General features: G+C 56.5%; 1 protein-coding gene across 2 annotated transcripts in view; it reads right to left on the bottom strand.

The window, feature by feature from the left end:
• TLN2 (talin 2) overlaps positions 1-14,691 on the bottom strand; it is a 116,287-nt gene that overhangs the window by 24,190 nt on the left and 77,406 nt on the right. For both annotated transcript variants that reach the window (XM_044438951.1, XM_044438950.1), the window contains exons 28-40: positions 13,419-13,627; positions 12,442-12,561; positions 11,745-11,942; positions 10,599-10,738; positions 9,664-9,757; positions 7,948-8,037; positions 6,171-6,293; positions 5,041-5,184; positions 4,623-4,784; positions 3,100-3,240; positions 2,695-2,876; positions 1,650-1,782; positions 215-316 (exon numbers count right to left, since the gene is read on the bottom strand). In XM_044438951.1, coding sequence (XP_044294886.1) covers positions 215-316; positions 1,650-1,782; positions 2,695-2,876; positions 3,100-3,240; positions 4,623-4,784; positions 5,041-5,184; positions 6,171-6,293; positions 7,948-8,037; positions 9,664-9,757; positions 10,599-10,738; positions 11,745-11,942; positions 12,442-12,561; positions 13,419-13,627 — 1,838 coding nt within the window. The remainder of the gene's footprint in view (positions 1-214; positions 317-1,649; positions 1,783-2,694; positions 2,877-3,099; positions 3,241-4,622; positions 4,785-5,040; positions 5,185-6,170; positions 6,294-7,947; positions 8,038-9,663; positions 9,758-10,598; positions 10,739-11,744; positions 11,943-12,441; positions 12,562-13,418; positions 13,628-14,691) is intronic.

Raw genomic sequence — 14,691 nt, 5'->3', positions numbered from 1 at the left:
CTGGCTGGCGGCTGCAGGTCTGAGGTGCCAGCTTGCCCCCTCGGTGGCCTCCTGCACGGCAGTGGCCCGTTCCTCGTGGTGCCCCACCGGCGTGGCCCTGAGGCCACCGTGCCGGCAGCGACCGCACTGGCAGGAGGGCTGCCAGCTGCCGGGTCTGGATCCTTCCGCTGCCTGTGGCCCTCGGGAGGCCGTGCCGGAGCGCCCTGGTTCCTACCTTGTGCCCAAGCTGGGCCGCCTCGCCCCGAGCGGCCGTGGCGATGGGATCGATGAGGTGCCCGATTTCCTGGACGACCGAGGTCAGCTGCTCCTGCAGGGCCTGATCAGGGAGAGCAAAGGGCAGCTCAGGCAACGAGACCGTAGCACCACCACGGACCTGATCCGCCGCCCGAAAACCCAAAGCGCAGGACACTCCTTTCCCCCTCTTATTTTGGCATCAACGTTCCTCCCAGGTTGTGGCCTTTGCCTTCCTGGGCCAGCGCTGCCTACGCCAGTCTTCCTCAACCCGGTGCCTTCCAAGGGGCTGCACTACCACGTCTATCATCCCCAGCCAGCATGGCCCCCTCAGGAGGCCATTCCATTCCAACCAGCCTGGTTTCTTCCGCGGCTGCTGCTTCCTGCCAGCACGGCAAGCCTCCCGGTGTGCCTCTGCGTCTAGTTTATGACACGCCCGGGCTGCGCAAGTTGGCTTCGAGGAGACGCCAAAGGCTGCCAGCCCCCCCCCCGCATTATGCGCACCCACCTCCTTTGCTCCTGCCTCACTTCTCACGGCGACCCCCCTTCCAGCCCAGGCCCACCCCTTCGAGAGATGACGGAGAGAAAGGGTGGACTGGAAAAGCGCAACCCAGAGGGCGTTTCAGGCCGGGGTTGGTGGGCAGCCTGCCTGCGTTGGGGGCGAGTGCGGCTCGCGCAGCTGGAAGAGGCCAAGATGCGTCGCAAGCAAACCTAGCCTGATTCCAGCACCGGATTTACGACGCCTTCTCTGCTCAGGCCCTTCCACGGCCCACGTTCCCCAGCTATGTTAATCTGATGCACCAAATCCTGTGAACTCCCCTCAACTCAGCACTGGCTGGGCCTCAGCCAGAGTCCCGTGCCCAGTTCTGGGCACTGCAGTTTAAGAAAGGTGCAGACAAGCTGCGAAGGGTTCAGGGAGGGCAACAGGGATGATCCAGAGACCAGAAACGAAGCCCTACGAGGAGAGCTGGAAAGCACCGGGCATGTTCAGTCTTGAGAAGAAAAGACCAAGGGGGGATAGGATAGCACTCTATGAGTCCTTGAAAGGCTGTCAGAAAGGGGAGGACCAGGATCACTTCCGGATCGTTCCAGAGCGCAGGACAGGGCAGAACGGAGTCACGGGATGGAAAGACGAGCTCTGGCGGAACGTAAGAACTTCCTGACCGTTAAGGGGGCATGGCAATGGAACCGAGGGAGGTTAGGGGCTCTCCCACCCCGGAGGCCTTCAAGAGGGGGCTGGACAGCCCCCTGAGAGGGACGGCTGGACTCGGGAGTCCTGTACTGAGCCGGGGGCTGGCCCCGACGGCCCTCTGGCCCCCTCCAGCTCTACTCTTCCAGGAACTCGTGGCACACGCTCATCCCGTGGTGAGCGGGCCTCGCTCCTCCTGCATCGGCCTCGTGCCGCTCTCTCCCGCTACCTCCACGGAGATGTCGTCCCTCGTGGCCAAGCTCTGGCTGACGGTGGCCAGGGAGGCCTGCTCGATGTCCCGGATGCACCTGTTGATCCCGTCAATGGAGCAGTCGCACTCCCGCTGCCCGGGGGCTTTGTCCCTGCAGAGCAGAAGGGGCCTGTCACGGTGCGGCAGGGCGCATCCAAGGGCTGGGAAACGGGGGCACCAGCTGGGCCTGCCCCAGGAGACAGCCGCGCGGGCTTCTCCCTGGCCCGGACAGCCTTTTCACGGTCACAGAATTCGCTAGCACGGGTTGTGCGGTGGCCGCCGGCTTTGCGAAGGGAAGAGAGAACGCGTGGAGGGCGAGGCTTTGGGTCAGGAGGGCCACACCTTCCCTTCCGTGCTGAGCGCAGTGGGCCTCTTCGAACCGGTGGTGGGGAAGGGGGAGCGGGCGGGGAGGGGGCACACACGTCCTGCGACTTGTGCCACCCAGTTGGCCAACAGAAAGCCGGGTTAGGTGGCCCTCTGGTTCGGGACGGGACGGGGCTTGTTCCCCATGTTGAAGCACTTCCATGAACTGGAATCATTTGCCCCGACGCTGCGGAGAACAGCAGTCTCTCCTCAGTCCCAGGAGGGACCACTCTTCTCCCTTTCCTTGTTCCCAGTTACAAGGCAGAGATGGAGAGCTGACGAGAACACCGGAAAAATCCGAAGGCAGGGTGGCGGTTCTCTGAGGGAGCCGGGTGTCCCGGACAGGTGCACAGCCCTCGCAAATGCCGATGCCGCCCGCCCTCAGTTAACAGGCGGGACTTCTGTCTTTTCTGGCCTTGCCCTCCCCACACAGACCCCTTTCCTCCCTTTCTGTGGCATTGCAGGGTGGCCTCCCCAGTGCCGCTGGGGCTGATGGGAGCTGTGGTCCAGGATATTTGGACAGCAGCCGCTTGGGCAGGGCTGTGGGTGATGGAGATTAAGACATCTGGGGCCGCAGCACCAAGGAACCGGAGGAGGGGGCAGCCCCCCAGCCCTTGGTGCATTTGGGGTGGGGGCAAGAGGAGGCGGGAGAGACGCAGACCTGATGGAGGTGATGAGGCTCTTGATGGCCTCGGACACCGTGTGGGAGTGCCCGGCAAGGACGGACCAGGTCGAGGGGTCCTTGGGGTGGATGGCCAGCGAGCGAGCCGTCCGGATCAAGGCAGCGGAGCCCTCCAGCATGGTCCGCGCAGCCGCCAGGATGGGCTCCTGCGCGCGGGACCCCTGCAAAGGAGAGCGGAAAGGCCGGCTGGGGGCTTCAGCTGCCACTCCCGGGCTGGCCCCAGGGCAGGGCCAGCGCTCAGGGCTCTTCCCGCAGTCAATTTGCCCCTGGACAGGGCCGGGTGGGTGGCTCGCCCCGGCCAGTTTCCTCTGCAAGGCCCCCATAGAAGGAGCGGGTGCGGGGGCAGCCGAACGAAGCCAGCTTGGGAGGAATCCCTCCGCTTACCTCCGCACTGATCTGGGCCGGTATGCTGACAAACTCAGGGTTCGATGCAAAGGCCGTCAGGTTTTCCACGGCTTCAATCAACGGGGCTGTGGCGATCCGGCACTTGGTGCGGTTTTCTTCTGAGAAGTCGCCATCCAAGGCCTGGGGGGGGGGGGAACGGCACAGGGTTCAGGGATGGCACCCCCATAGATGAAGCACAGATGCAATTTTTAAAACACTTGTGAAAGGGGAGTGTTCGGGGAAGCATTCCAGGTGCATGCACTGGCTGGAGATGCCGTCCTCGCACGTCAGCCTCCCGCAGATGGAGGCCTCCGAGATGGGAGAGCGCCACCCATCCAAAGCCCCATAGGCAGGGCTGGCACAGCATGAGGCCAGAATGCCCCATTCCTCCTCGAAACACCTTTTACGCTGCTGCATCTCTCAGCCTGTCCAGCTCTCAGCCTGTCCTGCAAGAGGTGAGGCCATGAGAGCTGACCATTTCAAAAGGTGGGCAAACTGGGAAGGGCACCCCAGCCCTTCAAGAGAAGACTTGGCATCAGCCCCCCTGCCCCCGCCGGGTCCCAGGACCATGTGAATGCTCCTGCTCCTGGGAAAGCAGACTAGCCAAGAGCACCGAACCGTCAACCGGCCCTGGGAGAGAAGACTTGGGCATCCCTGCCCAAGAGCGGGGTGAGGCCATTCACTCATTAATTGATTTCTTCACTTCTTCTTAGTTCTACATTTATATGCTGCCCACTAGTCCATATGGATTCACGAAGCAGCTTACATCAGAATCAATACTACAAATACTAAAAAGCACCACAGCAATAAAACCAATTATACATAGAACCCACAACAACAGGACTGTGAAACATTAATAGGAAGTGAGAACCGCGGTCGCAAAGCTCTCTTCCACCTCCCCACACTGGTATTTTCTGCCAAGCAAAACTCTGGGGAAGAACCCCACGATTTTTGAGGCATGGCGTCTCTCTCCTCTGGAATACCACAAGCGATCAGATTTGGTCTGTTCGGAGGATCCCCATTTGATTTGGCCAGCTCGGGGTTTCAATTTGCCTGACTCGGCGGCACAGCGAGAATCATAGTGTTAACATAGATAACTGTAGTGGGATTTTTGTAAAACGGCTCTCGGAGGAACACTGGGCCCTCCGAGTCGTTTCCTCTTTTCCTGCTTCCCACAGGTTTGATTTTTCACACCAGCTACTCGGTTTCCTCGGAACAAGCCTTCCTTCTTTCTCACGTACGGAGGATGGGGGGAACGGGATGCAAAGGGACTGAATTACGAGCTGACAAAGATATCAGAAACACTCCAGAAGTGCAGCTGTTCTCAAGAGCTGCAGGTGTGCGGCAGCCCAGGACTTCCGGAGGGATGCCGAACAGCAGATACTTCCTCGCGGAAGGACAAATGCCTTCCTGCAAACGTAAGCCTCTTTCTGAAGCCCCAGAGAGGAAGAGAGTTTAATCTTCCCTCGGCTGAGGCTGCCCTGACCGTCAAGCGCCAGGAGAGCCTCCGGAAAGCCGCGCACCTTGATCGTTTTAACCAGGTTGGCGGTGCTGTTTGCCACCTCCTTGGCGGACTGCACAAAGTGCCTCTTTGCAACGGGGTTGGCGGTCTTCGACGAAGCGATCCGGCAGGCATTGCAGAGCGCAGAGGTATGCTTGGCTACGATGGTGGCGGCTGACAGCACCTGAAAGACAGAGCAGGGAGATGCGGGCCTGCGGGAGCGCAGCTGGGGCCGTGCCCAGCGGAAGGGCGTTCGCTCCCGGGGAGCTCTGCCTGGTGCCGCCGCTTCATCCTTTTCTTAAATATTTTCCCAACATTTAATTGGTTTTATCTTTGATTTGATCATTACTGGTCGGAGGCAGCGTGCTGTCTGTTGCTGTTTTGCAACGGCATTTCACGTGGCTGGCCAACACTCTGCGCAAGCCCCTGTGGGGCATTACCTGGGAAGGGCTACTGGCTGGGTCCACCAAGTTCTGACATGCCATTTGAATGGCCTGATTGGCCCTGGCAAACTGGATTGGATCAACGAGACCGTGCTGGCCGGCCTGGCTGTTGGGGTCCGAGATGCCGACCAAGTAGGCAGCCTAGACGAAAAACAGAGACACGGTCGGTTCCCACATGCGGTCTTTGCAAGGACAGAAGAAGGGTCCAGATCAGGTGTTGGCCTGGTCCAGCATTCTGTTCCCTCCATGGCCAACCAGCTGCCTACGAGCAGGACTGGAGGGCAACAGCCCAGCAACTTGTGCACAAAGACACGTTGCCTCTGATACTGGACTAGTAGCCAGAGATTGTCTTCTCCATGAATCTATCCAACCCCTTCCAAAGTCACCCAAATCGGTGGCTGTGGCAACATCGTGCAGAAGTGAATTGCCACGCTGAGGAATTTTGCAGGCTCCGCAAAGAATATCATTCAAATCCTGCTCCACTTGGGTTCCTGTTGAGCGCAGCGCTGAGCAGCCATTTGCAATGCATCAGACCTGCGAGGCAGAGCAATTACGGGCACAGGAAATGCAAGAGGCGCTTCAAGCGCCATGTGGAAATCCTGACCTAGCACCAGTTCCCACATAATTTAATGCCAGAGGCTTCAAGGTCTGCCTTCAAGGTGAATCTGCTGACTGTTCGCCTTTCAGGGGCCAATAATGCACTCGACTGATTGAGCCAAGTGTGGTGAACGATAACGATACAATAAGCAGTCTAGCAGAAACCCCAACTGGCACAATGCGCCCCAGGTGCAAAATTACCTTCAGTGGCTATAAATCATCCGATCCTTTCCGCTCTCATCCTTTGCAAAGATGAAACAGATTAAAATCACCTTTCCCCAGTCTCATGTCCTCCAGATGTTCTGGACTACAACCCCCAACATTTCCAGCCAGGGATTATGGAGTTGCTGCCAGCACATCTGGAGTTCACAATGTTGGGAAAGGCGGTGCAGAGAAACCGAATGTTGCTCTCCAGCAGAACAGAACATGGTTGTTTATAGCATGTTTATGCAGAAAAATGTCCTACAGCTCTTCCCCAGCTGTGCATCCTTGGGGGGGTGCCCAAAATATATCGGAAGCCTGGGAGTCACCTGAGCTGCTGCTTCAGTCAGCCCACAGAGCGCCTTGGAAGCCACTCCGACACACTCGCCAAAGACGGGAAGGTCGCCGGTCTTGGCATTTTGAGAGATCCCGGCCATCGCCTCACCAAGCACCTTCAGAAAAAGGGAAATTTTCAAGGCTAGTCTCTCAGCATACTTAGCTGGATGGATGACAATCCTACTTAACATTACAGTGTCTCTATTAATAATCAGGGTTTGGTACCAGTGTTGTTATTAATAAAGGTAAAGGTTTCCCCTTGACGTGAAGTCCAGTCATGCCTGACTCTCGGGGGCGCTGCTCATCTCCGTTTCCTGGCCGAGGGAGCCAGCGCTTGTCCCCAGACAGTCTCCGTGGCCATGTGGCCTGCATGACTAGACACCAAGGTGCAGGAACGCTGTGACCTGCCCACCGAAGTGGCACCTTTTCATCTACTTGCATTTGCGTGCTTTCGAACTGCAAGGTTGGCAGGAGCTGGGACGGAGCAGCGGGAGCTCACCCCGTTGTGCAGGTTCGAACCGGCGACCTTTCGAACAACTACCCCAGCAGTACAGCTGTTTAAACCACTGCGCCACCTGTAGCCCGTTGTTATTGATACTTCCTTGTAAACACAAATAAATATTCATGTTTCGGATTGCCTGCTTTGTATCTGTAATCTTTGCAGCCTCCTTGCATTCCCTCAAAGCCGTCCGTGAGCTCCAGGTAAGTGGGATTTTATGTCAGAGTGTCCCGCTCCACCGTTCTGGGGCTGAAGGGTCTACATCTGTGCACAATGTCTATCAACATGCGCTCTGCTGAGATCCGTACCCTGCAGGTTTTTATCACCATGATCACGATCACTTTTGCTCCTATGCCACCCAGTGGCCAGAGCTTTCCCAGCAGCTTTTTCCTCTTGTGGGGAACCCAAGGTGGCTTCCAGAAACCTCTCCCTTGTATGTGAACAACACCCCTGTGAGGTACACTGGGCTGAGAGTTGGCGACTGGACCAAACTCTCCCAGGGGGTCTCATTCTGAGCAGGTCCTGGATCTCCCAGTCCTGCTCTACTGGTTTCCCACACAGCCTCGGGCAGGCTACTTCGGATACACCACCCACGATAAGATGGAGGAGGAGATGTAAGCTGCCTTGAGCTCTTTGTAGGAGAAAGGCAGGATATAAATCGAAAACTAACTAACTAACGATGGTGCTTTCCTAAAAGTTATAGACCTGCGGGGCTGGAAAGGACCAATGGCAGGATCTGCAATGCAGAACGAAGGTACAGCAGGCTTCCCAGTCCTGGTACGCTCCAAATGTTTTGGACTATAGTTCCCAGCACTCCTGACCCTTGGGCACGCAGGCATGGCCTGATGGGAGGGCTCCAGGTTGGGGAAGCCTAGGTGAATAGCCACACCTTCACCAGGTGGGCACCCAACTGCCACCTACATAATTCCCTCACCTCCCAAGAGAGCGTCTTTCCCTGACCGGAGGTGCCCTCCAGGTGTGTGGGACTACATCTCCCATGGTCCTCAGCCACACAGAGATGGCATGAGTTGTAGTCCAGCACATCAGAAGAATGCGCCAAGCTGTGCGAGGCAAAACAGGCGGCAGTGCTATGTCCGAGCGCGCATCACTAAGTGCTTCCTCCTTTGGAAGCTGGCCCTGGGGCCGGGACCACTTGCTCGCCCTGCGATGCGCCGGGGCCTTTGCTGGCCGAGACTGCACTCACGCGGCATGCGCCCCAGTGCGGCAGGCCGTGAAGGGAAGCACGGAAGAGGGTGGAGACACAACGCTACCTTGGAGTTTTCCATGACGCCTTCAATGCAGTCGAAGTAGGAGAGGTCGCTCACGGGCTCGTTGGGGTTTTCCAGCATCTCTTTCACCGTCTGAAAGAGAGAGCCAGTGTGGTGCAGTGGTTAGAGCACGGGACCGGGACTCAGGTGACCTGGGTTCGAGTCCCCGCTCGGTCACGGAGCCAACTGGGTGAACTGGGCCAGTCACAGACTCTCAGCCCAGCCTACCTCACAGGGTTGTTGTGGTGGGGAGAAGATGGAGGAGGAGAAGGATGTCAGCTGCCTTGGGCCCTTTGTAGGAAAAAGGCAGGATATAAATCGGAAAATAAATAAATAAAATAAAACTGTGCGGCCAGCGATGAGCAGTATGACTGGACCCCTAGAATGGCATACCATGTGCCACGCTTGGGCTAGACCCCGGCGGGTAGCAAAGCCAGCCAAATTACAGTCTGGCATATCTGGGGACTGCCAGGCCGGGAAAAGGCTGCCCAGATTCTTTGCGACTAAATCGGTGCATCTAGGCTCAGGGAGAGAGATATTAAATCGGTTGCTTCTGAAGGTCTTTTTGCTGCTGCTCTTTTGGAAGTCATCATTCAGTTGTTTTGGTGGGTTATGTTTTTGCATCATTGAATGGTATTTTTCATGTTTGTACCTTGCATTGTGTAATTTATGTGGGATATTTCTACCCCGTCCAATCACTATGCCTCTCTGTCCTTTGTCCGGAAAAGCACCACCTAAACAAGGTGGCCATTTTCAACCTTCTCCAACCAGGAGCCTTTCCTTTCCTTTCCAAAGGACGTCTGTGAGGGCTCAAACATAGGCAAGCTTAGACCAAACAAAGAACTTGCAACACCATCCTGAGACCCTAGTGGTGGATGGGGTAGAAAAGCTTTTAATACATACATACATGCATGCATGCATGCATACACAATAGATGCACAGGGGCCTCACTCTTTTGTCTAAACTTGCAAACAAGAGGAATGAGGTGCGCATGTCAAGAGCCCAGACATATTGCGTGAGAAATTGAGAGACCCTGTCGCCAGCGCATGTTGATTGGAACTGTTTGCAAGACTTTGCTTCCTAAGTAAATGCATTTTGGGGGCATTCACAAAAGCAGTCCATTGTCTCCAAGACTTGCTTCGACTACAAAGTTCCCCAATCGGGTATCCCTCATCCACCCGTTACTGGAATGGGATCTTTATTGATGAACTATATTCATGGCCCATCTTGTTCCCAGCAACAATCCCAAGGTGGCTTATCCATTCCTCCTCCTCACAACAACCTTGTGAGGTAGGCTAGGCAGAGACTCAGTGACTAGCCCAAAGTTACCCAGGGAACTTCAGGGCTGAGTGGGGATTAGAAGCTGGCTCTCCTGAGTCCCAGTCCAGCCCTCTAACCATTGCGCCCCGTTAACCGAGATGCAATCCAGAATGTTCTTCTGCTTGTGCTAATGAGCATCACGATGCACCCTGCAAGTTAATGCAAATCCGTGCTAATATGCGTCATCTAATACGCAATAATGAATTAGCACCCCCTTTGCAAAAGCCACTCTGCAAATCTGAAGCGTCTGCATGAGCTGGAGAAAGCCACTCTGCGGTGGCATCTGCAGGGCAGATTCCGTGAAACTTGAACCCCTTCGAGTCCAGTGCAGGGTCCCCGGCTGCCCCCGTTCCCACTAGCCTTCCCCAGGAAGAGGCTGCCTCCCGCCCGCCTGCATACCTCCAGTTCCCGCAGAGCATTGTCACACTCCTTCTGCCCAGGGGCCTGCTGCGTACACAGGGTGATGAGCTGGTTGATGCTCTCGGTCACCGCCCTGGAGAGGAGGAGAACACTCCTGAGAAAGGTGCCCAGGGCCAGGCGCCATCACAGCCTTGGCTCGCGTCCGGATGCGGCTTTCCCAGCCGGCACACACAGCCGTTCCCAACAATGGAGAGGAAAAAATTACGGCAAACACGAAGCCCAAAGAGCAAGTATCAGCACTGGGGGCCCTGCCCCGTGATGGGATGGAAACGCCCCGAGGCTGCTCTCCCCTCAGCTGGTAGGAGCATTGATGGTGATACTCTAAGCATGGCAACCGGATATTTGCAACGGAGGAAGGCAAACTTTATCATGGTGAAAATCACGATGGCAGTTTCCTCGATTTAAGTTGGGTCTCTTAGTTGTTATGCATATTTTGCATGTGTATGGGTGCCGAGGTTCTTGAGCAGACATATTTAAATTCTTCCTAGCAGCCCTCAAAGAAATAATTCAGTAAAAGGCCACGGTGAGGCAAACAAATGAATGTCTTTCTCCCATCATCCATCCAGCAAAAAACGAAGAATCATAAAGCACAACTCTGTGCCGTATCCTTCTTGGGGAAAAACCCAAGAGCTAAAAAAGGCAAAATTCCTTTATTTCGGAGCTACACTCTCTGAGAGCCTTTGGTCCGGTCTCCATCAGGAGATTTTGCATTGTGCAGGGAGATGGCAGCAAACATCCAGCTTTGCGGGAGACACAGGGAGAGGCCGGTGCACTTCTGTCAGTTTCTCACATTTCTCCTCCCATTCCTTTCCATTTGGGCCAACGGAAGACAGTGACACTGTGAAAGGGACACTGGGGGAAAACAATCAAGAATCCACTCCCACCCTAAAAAGCAGGACGGCACCGGCCCTTACCTTGCGGCCGCCGCTAAAAGATTCTTGGCATTGGGTGCCCCTGGGTCCACCGAGAGAGACTTGGCAGCCAGAAGCAGCTTGCTGGAAGCCATAGAGATATTTTTCAGGTTTCCTATTACTTGTATCTGGTCCTCTTTAGTCTGCAAGGCCAAAGGGGCAAACCATGGGAAAGGTTAAGGGCAGGAGGCGCGAAAGCGGCCACAACACAACATGCTGAGTCTGCATCTCCAAGCCGCCGCCGTTAGGAGCCCGAGGGAAGAGGAAGGAAAGGACAGAGCGCAGTGCTGCATTCCTCTTTGTGCCACGGGCAAAGCAGCAAGTTGCCTCCAACAATAGGAGCCTTCACGGGGGGGGGGGGGGGGGAAGGAGAGGGGCAGGCTCGGCAAATGTCTGCGAGACAAGGCGCTGGTTTCCCTGCCCGGCTGTGCCTGGCACAACGGACGGCCGGGCACAGAGCAGCGCCGGCAGCTCCCGCTGCACCGTGAGCCAGGCAGAAAATTCCTCCTGCACCCTGGGGCTGCAGCTAATCCGTGCGTCTCCCCTGCAAGGGGCTAATTAGCACATCGTTTCCATGAATCGACCAGGGTGGCCAGCTGCGGCGGGTGGCCAGGGCAGGAGTTACGTGGGGAAGCCTGCTGGAGAGGGATGGGTTACTCTTCCCTGCTTCACGTCCCGAGAGGTTTTGCAGACTCCGAGTCTGAAGGGCCTGGGCCCGGGGCCCCCAGTCATGCCCCGTTGCTGGAGGGGAGGAGAGGTGCTGGATGGTGGGCGGAGGAAGGGATGCTTTGAAATTGGCCACGTGGCTCAGCTTGAGCCTGGAAGGAGCCAGAAGGGCAGTGGCAGAGAAATGCTTTTGATGGGCTTCTCTGATGGGCTATGCTTTGATGGGGCGCTGAGAAGGGCTTCCCAGAGGAAGAGGCCTTTGGCAGAAAGCCGGGGCTCTCTCCTCTGAGAAGACGCGTCCTGCAGCCCCACAGGTTCTTGCAAACCTGCTTGCGCCATGCTTTGGGGCAGCCAGACTATGCCTGGGACTGTAGACAGGACGCACCCTGCAGGTTAGGAACGCACCCCACTTCCGACCCCCAAGTGGCCATCAACCCCCAAATGGAGAACGGCGATGGAATGCGCGCGGGGAGCGACCCTCACCTGAGCTTGCCCAGCCATTTCGATCCCCGCGTCGAGGAACTCGTCAAAGTCCTCGCTGAACTTTCCGGAAGCGGCCGCCAGCTCCCCGCTCTGGCCCCGGGTCGCATGGACGACCTCCCCCGCCGACTGGTTCAGATCCGCCGCGGCCTGGTTGAGCTCGCTCTGGGCTGCTTGGAAGGATTTGGAGCTGAGGGGCAGCTTCGCGGGGCAAGAGGGGAAGAGAAGTCCTCTGGATAATTGCGTCTTTCCGACGTAGCCTCGGGCACGGGCATGCTGGCCCTTCCAAGGCATCAAGCCCGGAACGCTTAAGACATGAAGTGCGGCCCGGGGGAGATAACCAGGGAAGGGGTGAAGGAAACAGGGGAACAGGGGACCACTCCAGCCACCCAGAACGAGGCTTATTTATGGCAGGATATAAGGACAGAGGGGTGGTACGGACCGCACAGACTTGGCGTAAAGGTGCTCAGACTTGTTCTGTGACATGCCCTGGAACGAGGCGGGAGTCGGCTGGGCCGCTTCCGAACCTAGTCCATTTTGGACTAAGTCTCCGAGCAAGAGGTCCTCCTGAGACAGGCTCTTATTTCCACGCTTTGCTCAAGTCTGAGCAGGCACTGCATTTTTATAAAAGCACTCATTGCCTTTGGGAATAACAATATTGTTAGAGATAAAGGACGACGTGTTTGTAAAAGCACCTCACCGATTCCACGAGCAATTTTTTGCTGGATTCCCCGATGCTCTTCAGAGCCACATCGACGTCCTTCTGGCCGGGGAGGCAGTTCACACAATTGTTCAGCGAGTGAGACACCGCCTTGGCCACCTTTGGGGGAAGACACGTGCATCGTGACGGAGAGGAACCCCCAAATGCCGCCCACCAACTCTGAGCAGATCCCCTTCCCTACCAAGTTCCTACAAGTCACGCTAAGGGATTTATGGGATGTTAGTTTCACTTTGTTTTGGAGCAAGAGTTGCCCTGTTTGGCCTCTTCCAGGCAAAACGTGGACAGAGGCACTCCCTGTGATCAAAGCCTATACATTCAAAGCCAGCACGGTGATGAACAGACCCAAACAATTGCGTCTGACAGCATGCAAAGGGTTGGAAAACACGCCGATCTACAGTTTAATCCGTGGGAGAAGAATGCAGAGATTTCAAAGATGCGCCTCGGCTGAAAAACAAGGCTTGTAACCTGCTGTGCATGAGAGCTGGAAGGAGCTTCCAGATGCTGTTTGGAGGTGCTTGCTGAGCTCGAGTCTTGCTGGTCCGTGCATCCCTAGCCAGGCCCAGGTTCTCCGAGAAGCAGCGAAGGAACAGGACTCTGCGGCCACCAGCCCTTCCATCTCGCCTTACTGGTTTATTACCTTTACTTCTTCCTGTTCTGCGTCTTTGCTGTATTTATATTGTATTTTAATCCTATTTGTTTACGGGTTTGGTTCGCTATGGTTATTTATTTTTATTTGTATTTTGTATTGCACTGTGAGCCACCCAGAGACGTGGTGGCATACAAATGCAAAAAACAAATAAAATAAAATAAAATAATGAGCAAGCGGCTGTGCTCTTTGGCAGCAGGTGGTGCCCAGAAGCTGTGGGCCTGCCTTCCCCATCACGGTGCCCCCCAACCCGCTGGCTGACAAGCCGGGTGCCCCGCTGCCCTGGAGGCCTGGAGGCTGCGCCACTCACCTGGGCCAGCCTCTGCTGGCTTTCGGCATCGCCCGGTGCCACGAGGGCCTGCTTCGCTTCCTGGATGAGCATGGCTGAGCCCTCCATCACATCCCGTGCCGAGTCCAGCATGGCATGCGCGGCCGCTGGGTCGCTGGTCGATGCGGCCACCCCCCGGGCAGCCTGGGCCAGCGTCTTCAGCGCCTGAGCAGTCTCCCTGGCTGCGACCCCTGCACACAAGCGTAGTTGCCATGTTTCTAGACGGCCCGGTAGCCAAGCTGCCCCAAGCCCAGAATTACTAGACGCAGCGGTGGCCACCTTCACCTTCCGGGAGAAGCCCTCTTGCATTTGACAGGCAATGTGAGGAAGATCACCCTGGCTTCTAGGAAAGCTCCCAAGTCCAGGCAGAAACCCTCATGGCTGCCCGAGTCTGTCTGGCTTTATCTTAACCTGCCTCTCTTGTTTTCCTGCAGCAGAAGCACTCATTCTGCTTTCAAATCCTGCGTTTCTGCAACCTCTCCTCGACTAGTTCATCACAGAATGGCGAGATTCCCGGAGGAGACTCCCTCTGCCTGCCTCTCACCTGCCTGCCTCTGATTCCACCGACCCCCTTTGCCTCTCCTGGCATGGAACCCATTTCTCATCAAGAATAAAAGCAGAGATTCAGAGAGTTTGGAGGCTCACAGAAGCTGTCCAAGGGGCATTTGCAGCCCTGCTTCGAGCAGCCGGTGCCCACGGCACACTACAAAGCGCTCTTGCAATGCACCATCTTTGAAATGTGGAGGGGCGGCAGGCTGTGCGAACGCAGGGCGAAGCTTCCTTGGGATCGTGGTGCTGGTCCTTGGGATCCTAGCCACTGAGGGTCCCTGGCCCGGGGGGTGGGAAGCCGGCCCTCAGCCCCCGACAGCCTCAGATGGAGGCGGCCTCGCACGCAGAGGAGAGGGAACAGCCAAATGCAAGGTCACTGTTTTGCTTCCAGGCACGCAGGCTGCAGCATCAAGAGCACTGCTCCGGCACAGCTGCCTTCCACAGCATAAACATTTACACTGGAAAAAAGCCTTTACGCTTGCAGCCTAACAAATGTCAGAACCACCCTTCCAATGTCACGGACTGCTAATCCTGTTCTTCTTTTGCAAGCAAGCCCAAGGCTGAGAAGGGCGACCCTATCCCAGCCTCCTTGCAAGTAAGCCGGCTGCACGTTGGCTCTGCTCCAGGCTGCGTGTTCCTGTGCTTCCAGGCAGGGGGATCGTGGCAACGCCCACATGTTGCCGGCTGCTGGTGGGCCTATCCAGCC

The sequence above is a fragment of the Varanus komodoensis genome, unplaced genomic scaffold, assembly GCF_004798865.1.
Source record: "Varanus komodoensis strain SLA01 unplaced genomic scaffold, ASM479886v1 scaffold33, whole genome shotgun sequence".
NCBI lineage: Eukaryota > Metazoa > Chordata > Lepidosauria > Squamata > Varanidae > Varanus > Varanus komodoensis.
This window is presented reverse-complemented; position numbering and strand designations above follow the sequence as displayed.